The sequence below is a fragment of the Pleurodeles waltl genome, chromosome 4_1, assembly GCF_031143425.1.
Source record: "Pleurodeles waltl isolate 20211129_DDA chromosome 4_1, aPleWal1.hap1.20221129, whole genome shotgun sequence".
In the NCBI taxonomy this organism is placed as follows: domain Eukaryota; kingdom Metazoa; phylum Chordata; class Amphibia; order Caudata; family Salamandridae; genus Pleurodeles; species Pleurodeles waltl.
The window spans coordinates 261,450,750-261,466,334 of NC_090442.1; the positions used below are offsets into that span (position 1 = coordinate 261,450,750).

Genomic DNA, 15,585 nt, shown 5'->3' on the forward strand with positions numbered 1-15,585 from the left:
ACCTTGAAAGAAAAATAGAAGGGAGAAAAGTACAAATAAGTGAAATAGAAACATTAAAACACCTTTTTCTTTAACACAACAGCGCACATGTCAACATGCAAAATGGGTTAGGCCGCCAGTGATACCTCTCACTCCGACCCGCTGTCTCCTCGCAACCCACGTCACCTGTTGCTGGCACAGGAGCCGATCCATGAGCTTGCTGATCATCCAGTTCCTTCTCAGCCATAATTTCATCACCTCCCTCTTTGTCCTCATCACCGGCATCGTCTCCACCATCCTCACAGGAGACTTCCATCTGCTTGAAACAAGATGTTCCGGGTGACTTGCTGCTCTCCTCTTCGGGCGGTCACCATGGTCCCATTTACTTGGACCACCTTCCACACCCCAGACTCATAAGGAGTCTGGAATTTCCCACCCGGATGTCGGTCCTTAACCACCACTAGGTTGTCCACTTGAAGATCAGGGCACCTCGTTCTTCTCAAATTGCTTGCTTTCGGATTGGTCGTCCATCGCTTTTGTTGAGTTGCCTCCACATCCAGTTCAGTCTGTTCCCAAGGCAACCCAGCTGGAATACAGTCCCTTGGGGGCTGCCTGAACATCAGTACTGTCGGAGCACAGCCAGTGGTACTGTGGGGCGTTTGCCGATATGCCCGCAGAAACTGGTGCATGCACCACTCAACATCCTCCCCTTGTTACACACCAATTCGGAGGGCTCTACTGAGAGTCCGCATGAATCTTTCAACATCATTGGACTGTGGCCAGTAGGACATAATCTTTCGGGGACAGTTGCCAGGTGGCCTAAATAGTCTCAGAACTCTTGGCCCTGAAACGGTGGACTGTTATCAGTTTGCATCTCATCAGGGAGGCCAAACAACGCAAACGCTTTCTCCAAGACTGGCCTTACGTTTTCAAATGCAGTTGATGTAAATAGTTCCATCACTGGGAACCGGGTACAGGAGTCCATCATAACTACCGTCAGCTGCCCATCGGGAAAACTCCCGAAATCCATGCTGACCTTTGACCATGGCTTTGAACTGGGTGATTCCGTGATCACCAGAGCGGTGGGCTGATCGATGGCGGTGATGGCACCTCGTGATAAGGGTATCAACCACAACATCTATACCATCACTCCCAGCGGACAGTTCGTTCCTCACTTTCCAGGCTCCTTGCACGTCCATACGTTACTCTTGGTCAAGCAAAGCGCTTCCACTCCTGCCGGTTAAGGGCATCTTTGGCACGGCCTACGACACAGTCTTTCCCCGACACTTCGGCTATCTCCTCTAGTGTTAGGGCCACAGGGCAGGCCGCCTGCACCACCATTTTTACAAAACTTTCCATCCTTTCCCCTTCGTCCTTGGTCACGTCACCTGGTTGAGACAAAGAGGGATGCCTCAACAGATAGTCAGCCGGGTTGTTTACCCCAGGGCGGTAGGTAACCTTAAACCTGTACTGCTAAAGCAAGACAGCCCAGCGATCAATCCTCAGGGAGTCAACCGCGTGGATCCCGCAAACAGCGACACAAGGGGTTTGTGGTCTGTAACCACCTGGAATTCTTGTACGTACAGGTAAAAGTGCTTACAGGCCCAGCGGATTGCCAGTGCCTCTCTCTCGATATGTGCATAGCGAGCCTCTACGACTGACAAAGCCCTGCTGGCATACACCACTGGTGCCCACTCCTGGTCACGCTGCTCCTGGAGTAGAACTGCCCCTAGCCCTACAGGACTAGCATCCACCACTACCACAGTCTTTTTCTAGGGTGGAAATAGGCCATAGTCACTTTATCCAGCAATGCCTCCTTAATATCTTCGAACGCCGTGCTCGCTTCGGGTCTCCAGTCCCATTTGGTATCAGCCTTCGTTAGTCATCTCAGAGGTTCGATCATCGTAGCCAGATGAGGGATGAAATGACCACAGTATGTTGTCATACCAAGGAAACTCCGACCTTCCGTGGTGTTTCGCGGAATTGGGGCACTGTGAATAGCATCCACCTTCTTGGGGTCCACTCTCAACCCCTCACGAGAGAAAATGTATCCGAAGAAATCGAATGAGTTTTGATAAAATGCACATTTCTTCTTGTGAAATGTGAGATCCGCGTCACACAACGGCTGAACCATGGCCCTTAACTGGTGATGATGGTCTTCCAACGTCTGAGAAAATCAGAATGTCATCACTAAGGTTCAGCACACCCTCAAGACCAGGCAATGTGTCTCTGATAGCATTTTGAAAAACTTCAGCGGCCGACGACACACCAAAGCTAAACCTTTTAAAACACTGTAGCCCCACATGTGTGGAGAAAGTAGTAATATTCCTGCTGTCAGGTGGTAACTCCAGCTGATGGTAGCCGGAATTCAAATCAAGTTTTGAGAACCATTGTGCGCCGTTCAAATCTGCGACTATGTCGTCCATCGTAGGTGTGATGTGGTGTTCTCTTTTGATAGCATGATTCGGCAACCACATATCCACACATAGGCAAATGGCCCTGGGCTGCTTGTGTTTTGTTGCGATCACCAATGGCGATACCCAAGGGGTAGGCCCCGTAACCTTCTCCATCACCCCTTGGTCTTCTAGGGCTTGTAGCTCTTTCTCAACTGCAGGTCAAGGATGAAACAGGGCTTGGCGTGGGGGTCACTGCTGGGTCAATATGCAGCTGGAACTCTTTCCCCTTGAGTTTGCCCAGTCCCATGAACAACTGTGCAAAGTCATCAAGTAAGGCCTCTGCAATTGTGTCATGGATCTGGCGTGCAAAGAAAACAAGTTTCAGATCCTCAGCTGTGTGGCATCCGACAAGGGTACCCCTGTTCCCCTTCACGACGTAGAACTTGGCTTTTGTCGAGCAACCTTGATTGACCACCTCCACGTCAATGGCACCTTGCAGCGGATCACGTCCACCATAGGTATAGATTTTCGTGTTGCAGGACATTAGTTGTGGCCTCGGCGACAGCTGGTCATATAGCACACTGTCCATCACACTGACTGACACGCCAGTGTCAATCAACACAGTCACTCTACATTGCACATGAGGGGCGGGCGCCGCTTTTGCTGCCTCCATCCAGTGAACGAGAGGACAAAAATGTCTTCCTCATCTTCATCGTATCTCATACTTCCTGTCCCCGCTGCGCCACCATCTGCGCTTTCCGCAGGCACCAGTGGTCTCACTGTGGCAGCCTTTTCTAGTGCAGTCTTCTGCTCGAAAGGTCCAGTTCGACACACACTGGCAAAATGATTCACCTTCCCACACTTATTGCAGCTTTTCCCTCTCGCTGGGCAAACACCGGGCATTTTGTGGTCATATCCGCAGCTACCGCATTTTCTCTCCCCTTGCTTTTGGGCACGTTGCGAACGCTGGGTGACTGGACTTGTTTGCAGAACGTTGACCTGTTCTTTCTTCACTACCGGCTGTTTGGCAGCACTGGACGCCATCAACGCCTGCCCTCTCCCAGCGGCCATAGCATCTGCCCGGGTGACCGAGTTCAAGCGAGTGGGCAAGGATCAGAATCTCGTCCAACGTAATGCCCGGCTATTGCAGTATAAGTTTCTGTAACATGTTTGAACGGCATCCCTGAATGACCTGCGCACAGATCTCTTGGTGCTGGTTTAGGCCTACGCAGGTACTTGCTAATTTCTGCAACCGGGCGTAAAACATGTCCACCAACTCAGTGTCAGTTTGGTGCACTTGGCGGAGCTTGAACTTTTCGTAATCTGGATTCAAGTGGGGGTCCAAGTACAGGTTCAGTGCGGCCACTGCCATGTCAAAGTCATTGGCTCCACCCATATTTGGGAGAGTGCCAAAGAGCTCATACAGTTAGTCACCACCCATGTGAAACATAAAGGACCTGCGCACCGCACCATCCATCTCTCTGGTGGCACAGAAATAGTTATCTAGGCGGCCAAGCCAAAGATGCCATTGCGGTGTTGCCGTGGCAGGATCCGCCAGCTGGCTGAAGGGAGGCAGTGCTGCCACCGACGAGTGGGCCCTCACATCACGCCTGTCTCGCGCCACCCGCTCCCTACACGGACAAACTTGTTCTGTGGCCCGGCAGGCCTGTTTCTCTGCCGCAGGCGTCCCCACTTGATGCAAGAGCCTTATAGTGTTTTTTTTGTTGTTTTTTTTTATGTCTCGTGTGACCTCTTTTATATGTAAATATACATATATATGTTCTAACACCACTCTGTAATGGATTATCTCTTCCTTTCAGTGGGCTGTATCATTGTATTGTTTTTTTTCTTCTTTTCAGGCCTCCTTAAGCGGCAGGCGACCCCTCGCACTTACTGCAGGCTCAGAAGTCAGAAGGCTGCGTCATTCCCAGCCTGGCAGGCACACGCATGGCAGCCTCTGGGCGGGGTCCTTCCCCTGCCGGCAGCGTCGAAACGAGAGCCCTGCACCTGGACTGGCACGGACACGGAGCACCACTTCCGCAACAGGAGGCAGACATCAGCGGGCGGGCCTCTTCACCGTCCCAGGGCGCCACCAAGCACAGCGGCACCGCAGGAGGAGGGGGCGACGGCCCCAGTACACGCACACACCCACGCCAACAGGAGAGCAGAGCGTCGAGATAAGTGTAGTCGGGAATCGACTCACCAGAGCCGACACCTGGAACATATGCCGTGGGGTGTTGCGGTGGAGGCAGTTCACCATCGTCACCAATGAGGCGCGGCGATTGTTAGGGCGGTCAGGCACAGATATACTGTCAATGTGGAGAATGCAGAGTATCCCTTCCAGTCCAGCCGAAGCATGCTTGTCTCCATTACTGTTGCTCAAGAGAGACCTCTCGCCACTTGGTGAGCAGAGGCCACAAATGCATTTAAATATATGTAGCTCATCTTAAGTTTGCATATTATTTTTTCATATTTAACAGTTCGATCAGCCAGTTACTGAAATCTGGGGGTGTAGTCGTTTACCACCACCTCAATATTCGTTCTTCAGCCACTCCCAGGAAAGTGGCAATCCATCGCATCCAGTGGTTAGTGATGTTTTCAATGACAGACATATCACATAGAATAGGCCTTAAATTTGTCACTTTGAAGTTGTAGCCACTAGTGTCCTTCATCATTACACACATCTCAGTTCCCTAGTTTTCCTATTTGAGGCACGACATTATGATCTGAACTATGTCATATTTTGATTGATGATACCTCGAGAAAGAGACTTCTGGGCCAAAGGCCTGCCAAGAGCAGATCTTAGGGTATCCAATGCATATATATGTGTAATAAAACAGAATGTCACTGTTAGACACCTTTCGCTGTGTCCTCAGCACCCTTGACCAGTTATCACTGAAGGTTATTGACCGCAGTGACTGCCAAAACGCGGTCAGAGAACTCTACAGAAGGTCCATTATGGTTCCATGCCTGGAGCTGGCAAAATGTACAAACGTCTGAAGCTGCACTGGAGTCATTTAGTCCTATCTTGGGTCCATCAATCATGCAACCTTATTATTATTATTTTAAACATTTTGTCATGGGGGGGGCGGGGGATCATGATGGCTGCCCCCACCTGATCCAGGGAGCAAGGAGAGGCTCGATACACAGCTTCTTTTGGCCAGAGTCCTAAAATGGAAACCACAACAATTTCCTCAGAGTTGTGGCCAGCCAGTCAGAGGGGCATTGGTTCTGCAAACCGGCTTTGTGTCCGAAGACTCACAACTGACAACAAGACAAAAACCTTCCTTGTCCTATTTGACTTATGTCTTTTAAATTTGGGATCACAGATCTCTGTAGACTAGTGGTTTACATATCTGTGACTCTTAGACGCATTCACGCCCACCCAAAAATGTTTTTTAAATGTTAATTTCATGAACATTATTGAACAGATTTACACCAAACTGAACAAAGGCACTTCCTTGAGTAAAGTTCTGCTTTGATACTTTCAAGTCTGGTGTAATTCCGTTCAGCATTAATTTACGTATCAGAGAGCAGAGTCTGGATCTATACATAACTTTCCATGATGAACCAAAATCAGATTTAATTTCTGGGAACATTTTAATGCAGATTTGTCTGCCAATGCCAAAGTTAATGAGAAAAGTAAAAAAGGATTTTTCAATTAAAACTCTGCCTAACCATGACTGCAGTTATAGCTGAAGTCTATGATATATAAATATACCCACCTACATCATGAACTAATTTAACTCACAAAAATAGTTTAACACAACACTTCATCCTTTGGGGTAACAGGCTGAGAGACGGATATATTTATCCAGTGGCTGACTCGCACATCGTGTAACCAGGTAACTTGGGATCAAATCCCTGCTTTCCAATTTGACCAAATTGTGTTCCAATCCATACACTGAACATAAACTTCTGACATCTTTCGGTTCAATCATGACAGCACCGTGTAGGCATCTGGGCTGGGGATTTCTTGCCTGTTCCAACTTCATGTTTAAAAACTATGGTGTCAGTTCACAAAAGCATTTATGAACACAGGAAGTAGTACTACAGAAGTACTCTTTTAGATACCCTTATATGCCTTTGTGTATCAGCCCCAATTACTTATAATAGATGACAATGCAGTGATATGCTGAAATACTAAATTGAAACAAGCATTCAAGAAATAAATCGTTTGTAATTAGAAATAGGGTATATTGCATATTTACATGCAGTGCATTGCATCATTTTGAAGACCAGTCTTATGATGGCTCAGCTTCTGTTTTGGCTCCAAGAGCCAAGCCATAACCCTGTTCTCTTTGTGAGTTTGCTTGCTTGCCCACCACAGTTTTAGATCATGCCTCCGTGCCAATATCTGCTTTTGTCTGTCCTGTTGACATCATTAAAAGAAGGAAATGATTAGATGCGACAACTTCTTCTTGGCTGAATTGCAGGCGAGGTTCCAGTGTGCTCTTTCAGATTCCAGCGGTGGTGTAAAGTCAATTTCCACTTGCGTCCCTAGAAAGCAGGGAATTAAGCCAGCGTTTTCAGGAAATCTCATTGCAAAATCTTGCATTGTCCCTCCAGTTCTTCTAATTCATCTTTTCCTGTTAAGGTTGTGCAGCTCATGGCCCCAGTGCATGGGATTATTTAGTTGATCTATCATTCCTCACAGTCTCTGCTCAGCAGAATCCAACCACTGCTGGAATAAGGAGAATCAACTCCATTGGACTTCTGTTGACATATCTTTTAGGAACCCAAGGAACAGCTCCTTTGTGAGGAGTTCCTCATCTAGACTAATCATTGAGATGACGTACGACAGAAATACAATGCTATAGGCCACTGTGATGGGTCACTGCTGATGGGCATCTCTATCTCACATAACAGGGATCAGTAAATAAAAGCAGTACATAGCCAGAACTGTATAGATCCTATATAAGTGCATTTACTGTAACAGTGCAGTTCTGAAAGCCACCATAATGGATTTATGGAGGTTAATGGAATAGATGGCACATAATCACACAGTCTATTCAGGACAAGTGCTGATTTTATGCAATTGGCATTGTGCTACAGAAGTGACCGAATTGACCCTCTACTGTTCTGGACCATCGATAGGGCTACAGTGATTGGATCACTGATAAACATTTGTGGTGTGCCATGAATTTCCAAGTAATCAAGGTGTGGTTGTAAACAGGGGGTGCTTTCTCCAGCAAAGGCCCAATCTAGAGCATGTAATTGACAATAGTCAATACCTTTGTTTAGCACATGTCTGTTCCATTCAGAGGAATGCAGTGTAAATCATGACAGTTTTATACAACAGCAATCTAAAAGTACAGGGTGGCCCTAGTGCTTCGCCTGATGCGGTTAGTTGAATACGGTGCTACTGCAATTGCTCAGGTTCTAATCGTCTTACTATAATTAAGATGGCAAGAGTAGTCACGTGGGTTCTCCTCTAGGCAGGAGTGTTGAGTACATATCCTCTGCTGAGCAAAAGGGGTAGGCCCTTGTCCTGAAGGGTGGCATTCATAGCAGAATGCACAGTACAGCTGAATTGCTTCAACCCCAAGCACCCATGTCATTCTGGAGGGAACATCAGAATCTGGATAAAGAAAAGATGGGTTTGGCAGAGTTCAGAAAAAGACAGCCATCTTCAGTGTGGCCAGTCTCCGCTTCCCCAAAACAAGCAATCTTGCCATCTTAGGACCTAATTTGCTACAGGAAATAACAGAAAAGCTGAAATTTTACTGTGGTATGACAATGACAGACAATGGCCATACCTTTTTCTCCAAATGAAGCACACTCCGAGGCAGTTACAGGGACTATTCAGGAGCATACCAAAAATAGTCTGAAAACCCAGATGTAGATCCGGCTTGCATATCCCAGACATGCCAACAGCCAGCTAATCGATAGCCTGATGCCAAGCCACCACTTAACCTATTATTACACATTTCTCATAGTTCTATCACCAACATTATCCTGTAAACCACTTATGAATAACAGATGGCTCAGAGGCAATACAAGAAAAGAAAATGTGACTGGTAGACCTACACTGGTGGGGTAATAAGTACATTTGGGAAGAGTCTCATGCTACAGTGATTATGCTTTGATGGGCACGGTTAAGAATTCATTAGAACACAATAATTGATGTAAAGAAAATGTACATCATGATATGATAAAAGTGATTACAAGATGAAAAAAGAGAAACTTCATGCTCACAGGAAGATAAAATAAGAGGGGAGAGAGACAAACTATCAACTGGTCCTTTGTTTATCATACATTCCTCTTGATTCGAATCTTCTTGTGAATATCAAGAATGGCTCATCAGGTCAAGGCTGAAAGAGACTTTGTAACCGGACTTTCATTATGCATCACCTGGGCATTCCCTTATTACATAACTCATTATGATCCAGCTATATTCTGGTAAGAACGTCTCACCAGGAAAGTCATTTCAGGAGCTTATCCAGGGATGAAAGAAGAGCACTGTAATTTGATATGACAACTGAGATGTACTGAATAAGATTTGTCTAGTTTCCTGAAAACGGACAATGACATCACATTACATTTTCGTGAACATTCACATAGCATTTCGTCAACGGAGGAAGCCACCTTAACCTTTGCCACTGAGGCGCTATTTTATAGCTAAAGAAACAGGCTGCCTGCTTAGTGCATAAAAAGATCGGATGCAGTTCCTGAAAGACAGTCCCTGGTGTTAAATGTAATTATAACAAGGTAATGTCCCAAGGTCTGCATAAGTCAATGTAGATTTGAAAACTAATAGAGTTAAAATAAAGCATAATCGACCATTTTCCTTGTAGGTTGTGTACGGTGTACATATAAACAGGAAACAGCACTTAAAATTTCCATCTTAATTAGAAATCACACTGGTATGCATGTTTACGACTGCGATGTATATTCACTCTGAATACAAATAGCATGATACCAAATGTTAACTCATTTAATAAAAGCATAACTTTTGAATTACGATTTCAGTGGCCCCTCATGTGCATCTAGTCAAGCGAAGGGATATGAAAATCCAAAAAGCGCAACATGAATTGCAGTACATTAACATATGTGCAAGCGCACACACACACACAAACAAAATACCCATTCATGTGTTAATATATGTAACCTAAACGATACAAGTATTTTGTGAATTATAGTTCTGCAATTGTCTCATTCAGTGAAACGTGACAATGCATTTATTATGTATCATTTGGTAAGGAATAGATTGTGTTAATGTATATGCCATCATCTGGAAATATGAGTGGAAAGCAGAGGAATTCTGCGAGTACCTATTTCGGCCAACTGCTCGAAGTCAAAAGCAGACATGATCTGGGATAAAGCAATCCCCTTGTTGCTCGTGTTGAAGGGCGCTGGATGCAGGGTCCTGAAAAGAAAATGTTACTGTTAAAGGCTTTTCTAAATTACTACAGTTATATTCAGTTGCTGATGGTACAAACACATCCGTTCATTGCATAGGAAGGCTAGCATCTCGAAGGGATTTTCGGCGGTAAATTACTATTCGTAAATACAGTATGCAAGGACCTATCCTCAATAAAAGCAGAGCAGAACTCCATTGATATGTCCGTTGGAATCACCAGGCAAGTAAGAGGAAAGCAGTTGTTCTAAGGTCTCACTGATTGTAAAAAGTACGCATTTAATACTAAAATTGCAGCCTTTGACCGCCTCTCACTCCATGGAAGTCAACTGAAAATAACACTGCAATAAACAAATGCATTTTATTTGACTTTTACAATCAGTCAATTCTTTATTGAGTCGGTTCACTAAAACCTTAACAATATCGCAATTAAAACCATGACCGCATTGCAATTCCAACATCGTAAAACTGTACACAAATTAGAAGAAAAGTGTAATTGTTCATTCTGAGTATAGGAATGTATCTTCATCGATAAATTATCCTTAAAAACGAATCTCAATTGTAATAAAACTAGTGCAAATCTGCATTTGTGCAAGTGAGCAAGTCAAACTGAGCATGAGTTCAGTCTGAGTGGTTCAACCGTGGGGACCAGATCCTTTCGCTGGCTTTGAGCTCTTCACCAGGTGACACTTTGTTGAATACTCGGGCAGAGATTAATCAATTGGGGCCACTGTCAAAAATCTCACAAGTTTACGTTTAACTGTGGGTCCCCTGGGCTAAGGCTCGCAATTATCCCTTCCTAGAACGTTTGAATGCCTCTCATTGAAGCTTCTCTTTAATACTGATAAACAATACATTCACCGTTTAGGAGAGATGCAGATCAAATGGATAACATCCTCCTTTTTAGGGTCGAGCCTGCGTTGCATGCGCTCGCGCATGTGTATCGCAGCGAGACGCTTTAGTTATTAGAAAAGGGCTCGGAGCCCTGTCAACGTCACGTCAGTGTGTTTGATTGGTTCGTGGGCTTGCCTAGTCAAATCTGCTTGCTTTCATTAGTCGAAGGCATGCCCACTCCATGCCTTTTCCGGTGGTTAGCCCTCCTCCAGCGCAGAGACCAAGTACAGAAAACATGCCAGGCTCACTGTTTTCTGTCGGATCGTGGACTACTTTTTCTCTATTTTCCTAGCGTGATTTCGCTTCGCAGAAGTCGAGCGCTTTACACAGTTAATTTCACTTTTTCGGGTTACCTACATAAAAGCACTTTTGCCGATAGATGAAAAGTCGGTTTAGGAGTTTACAACGCGATCAGGTCGAACATGAGCAAACGAGAGACCCGTTGCATTGCAAATGCTTGTTTGCTTTACAAACTACATTCTTTGGGACCAGTATACAGGGAGTGCAGAATTATTAGGCAAATGAGTATTTTGACCACATCATCCTCTTTATGCATGTTGTCTTACTCCAAGCTGTATAGGCTCGAAAGCCTACTACCAATTAAGCATATTAGGTGATGTGCATCTCTGTAATGAGAAGGGGTGTGGTCTAATGACATCAACACCCTATATCAGGTGTGCATAATTATTAGGCAACTTCCTTTCCTTTGGCAAAATGGGTCAAAAGAAGGACTTGACAGGCTCAGAAAAGTCAAAAATAGTGAGATATCTTGCAGAGGGATGCAGCACTCTTAAAATTGCAAAGCTTCTGAAGCGTGATCATCGAACAATCAAGCGTTTCATTCAAAATAGTCAACAGGGTCGCAAGAAGCGTGTGGAAAAACCAAGGCGCAAAATAACTGCCCATGAACTGAGAAAAGTCAAGCCTGCAGCTGCCACGATGCCACTTGCCACCAGTTTGGCCATATTTCAGAGCTGCAACATCACTGGAGTGCCCAAAAGCACAAGGTGTGCAATACTCAGAGACATGGCCAAGGTAAGAAAGGCTGAAAGACGACCACCACTGAACAAGACACACAAGCTGAAACGTCAAGACTGGGCCAAGAAATATCTCAAGACTGATTTTTCTAAGGTTTTATGGACTGATGAAATGAGAGTGAGTCTTGATGGGCCAGATGGATGGGCCCGTGGCTGGATTGGTAAAGGGCAGAGAGCTCCAGTCCGACTCAGACGCCAGCAAGGTGGAGGTGGAGTACTGGTTTGGGCTGGTATCATCAAAGATGAGCTTGTGGGGCCTTTTCGGGTTGAGGATGGAGTCAAGCTCAACTCCCAGTCCTACTGACAGTTCCTGGAAGACACCTTCTTCAAGCAGTGGTACAGGAAGAAGTCTGCATCCTTCAAGAAAAACATGATTTTCATGCAGGACAATGCTCCATCACACGGGTCCAAGTACTCCACAGCGTGGCTGGCAAGAAAGGGTATACAAGAAGGAAATCTAATGACATGGCCTCCTTGTTCACCTGATCTGAACCCCATTGAGAACCTGTGGTCCATCATCAAATGTGAGATGTACAAGGAGGGAAAACAGTACACCTCTCTGAACAGTGTCTGGGAGGCTGTGGTTGCTGCTGCACGCAATGTTGATGGTGAACAGATCAAAACACTGACCGAATCCATGGATGGCAGGCTTTTGAGTGTCCTTGCAAAGAAAGGTGGCTATATTGGTCACCGATTTGTTTTTGTTTTGTTTTTGAATGTCAGAAATGTATATTTGTGAATGTTGAGATGTTATATTGGTTTCACTGGTAATAATAAATAATTGAAATGGGTATATATTTGTTTTTTGTTAAGTTGCCTAATAATTATGCACACCTGATATAGGGTGTTGATGTCATTAGACCACACCCCTTCTCATTACAGAGATGCACATCACCTAATATGCTTAATTGGTAGTAGGCTTTCGAGCCTATACAGCTTGGAGTAAGACAACATGCATAAAGAGGATGATGTGGTCAAAATACTAATTTGCCTAATAATTCTGCACTCCCTGTATTTCCATGTGGGTCAACTGGCGTTTTGCCAGAATGCAAAGTCATAAGCCTGCGCTTTATGTGTGCCGGAAGAACAAGTTACTTACCTTCGGTAACGCCTTTTCTGGTGGATACACTAGCGACCTGTGGATTCCTCACTCATTGAATTTTCCCCTTGCGCCAGCTTCCGACGGAAATTTTCTTCCTAGCTTCTGCACGTCGACGAGGACGTCACAATTGCCCACGCGACGCCGTCTGACGTCATACGGGCAATAAGAGGTCCTCACCGGCGTGCTGACGTTATTACCAACATTTTTGACGTGCCTCTGAGACGAACAGGCAAATACTAACAAAATATATATACTCTTGAAACAATTGCCTCAAATAAAATCTTATATCATAACATTTAATTAAACCAAATAGAGAAAACATCAGCATAAATATGTAAATACGCAAAAATATATACATATAAACAATATATAGTTACACCATCACGATTTTTTTTTTTTTTTAAAGATATATATACATATAAAACCAACATATTACCAACAGGAGTTCACCCAAGGATATCTTGGTAAGACCAGACAGGCAACGGGGAGGCGGGTGGGACCGTGAGGAATCCACAGGTAGCTAGTGTATCCACCAGAAAAGGCGTTACCAAAGGTAAGTAACTCGTTCTTCTGGTGGATACAACTACCTGTGGATTCCTCACTCATAGAATAGAGTCCCAAAGCAGTACCGCACTCGGTGGAGGGTGCCTGAATGGTCAAACCAAGAAATCCTGCAGCACCGACCGTGCAAAATGGCCATCCCTCCTAACCTCCGAATCCAAGCAATAATGCTTTGCAAAAGTGTGGAGGGATGACCAAGTTGCAGCCTTGCAGATGTCAACCACAGAAACACCCCTAGCCGAGGCAGACTTAGCTCTGGTGGAATGAGCCACCTGGGGAGTGTTCTCTTGTGGACTGCCCTTCCTCTCCTCTTTCCCACATACCCGATGAAGAGTTGATCTTCCAATCTAAACTCCTTCGTGCTGTCGACGAAGAAGCTCAGTGCTCTTCTCGGGTCCAAACAATGCAGTCTTTCTTCCTCTTTCGAAGGATGAAGTGGAGGATAAAAAGAGGAGAGTGTAATAGACTGACCCATATGGAAGGGTGAAACAACCTTTGGCAAGAAAGCAGCCTTAGTCCTCAACACCACCTTATCCCCATAGAAGGATGTATACGGGGGCTTAACAGAAAGAGCCTGTAGCTCACTCACCCTTCTAGCTGAAGTAATAGCAACAAGGAAAACAGTCTTAAGAACCAATAACCTCAAGGGGCAAGAATGCATTGGCTCAAACGGTGAGCCCATAAGAAACGTTAAAACTAGGTTCAAATCCCACTGTGGCATAATGAAAGGAGTGGGAGGATATCTGTTAGTCAGGCCTTTTAAAAACCTCAACACTAAAGGAGATTTAAATAAAGAAGGTTGGTCAGGCAGACACAGAAAGGCTGACAGAGCCAACAAGTAGCCCTTAACTGTCGCAACTGCACAACCCCTCTGTGCCAGGGACAACGCAAAAGACAAGATATCCGATAAGTGGGCACGTAAGGGATCAATTTGCTTCTCTCCACACCAATTCACAAATTTAGCCCACCTGCTAGCGTAGATAGATTTAGTGGAGTGTCGCCTGGCCGATAAAATAACATCCACTACCTCAGGCGGGAGAGAAAAGGAACTCAGGTTGCCCCGTTCAATCTTGCGGCATGAATGTGCAGGCTCTGGAGGTGGAGGTGTAAAAACCTGCCCCTGCGATTGCGAGAGGAGGTCTGCCCTGAGAGGGAGACGGAGCGGGGGGCACAGAGAGAGTTGGAGAAGATCCGAATACCATACCCTCCTTGGCCAATCCGGAGCTATTAAGATAACTTGGGCCCGGTCTTGGCGAATTTTCCTCAGAACCCGAGGAATCAAAGGTATGGGGGGAAACGTGTAAAGTAACTGGTCGCACCAGGACATCTGAAACGCGCCCCCCAACGTTCCTTGCACCGGATACTGGAGGCTGCAGAACAACGGGCAGTGCGTGTTCTCCCAAGTGGCAAAAAGATCTACCCGAGGGAATCCCCACATCTGGAAGATTTGCAGGGCTAGATCTGGATGAAGACGCCACTCGTGATCGGTCGAGAAGTGCCGACTGAAACTGTCCGCACGCACGTTCAAGACTCCGGCCAGATGGTTTGCTACCAAGCAAATCCGATGGTCCCTTGCCCAGGACCATAGCCACAGAGCTTCTCTGCAGAGAAGGTACGACCCTACTCCTCCCTGCTTTTTGATGTACCACATTGCGGTAGTGTTGTCCGTCAGGACCTGAACTGACTGACCGCGAAGGGAAGGGAGGAAGGCCTTGAGAGCCAGGCGTATCGCCCACAATTCCAACAGATTTATGTGAAACATCTGTTCCACTGGAGACCAATGACCTTTGACCTTTGACCTCCAGGTCCCCCAGATGAACTCCCCCACCCTAGAGTGGAAGCATCCGTTATCACTGTGGCCACTGAAGGAGGCAGCGAGAATGGCCTTCCTTGGGAAAGTTGCTGTCCGCAGCCCACCATTGAAGATCCACTGCAGCGTCCCTGGAAATCTTTACCGATCCCTCGAGATCCCCTTTGTGCTGAGACCACGGCTTTCGGAGGCACCACTGAAGAGCCCTCATGTGCCAGCGAGCAAGAGTGACCAACAGAATGCAAGAAGCAAACAGACCGAGCAGACGAAGGACCTTGAGGACTGGAATGACCGCGCCACTTTGAAACATTGGAACCAACGCCTGAATGTTCGGAATCCGCTGAGGCGGCGGAAAGGCACGATTCAATGTTGTGTCCAGTACTGCCCCTATGAACAGGAGGCGCTGAGAGGGCTCCAGGTGATATTTGGGCACGTTCACCGAAAAG

The 15,585-nt window shown here is 46.0% G+C and overlaps 1 protein-coding gene across 4 annotated transcripts in view; it reads right to left on the reverse strand.

Moving 5' to 3' along the window:
* The window catches only part of ARHGAP8 (Rho GTPase activating protein 8), a 778,529-nt gene that overhangs the window by 641,369 nt on the left and 121,575 nt on the right, over positions 1–15,585 (reverse strand). For 3 of the 4 annotated variants that reach the window (XM_069228273.1, XM_069228270.1, XM_069228271.1), the window contains exon 2: positions 9,650–9,744. The exons of the other annotated variant lie outside the window; for it this stretch is intronic. In XM_069228273.1, coding sequence (XP_069084374.1) covers positions 9,650–9,686 — 37 coding nt within the window. In that variant the 5' untranslated portion in view covers positions 9,687–9,744. The remainder of the gene's footprint in view (positions 1–9,649; positions 9,745–15,585) is intronic. 4 annotated transcript variants of the gene reach the window in all.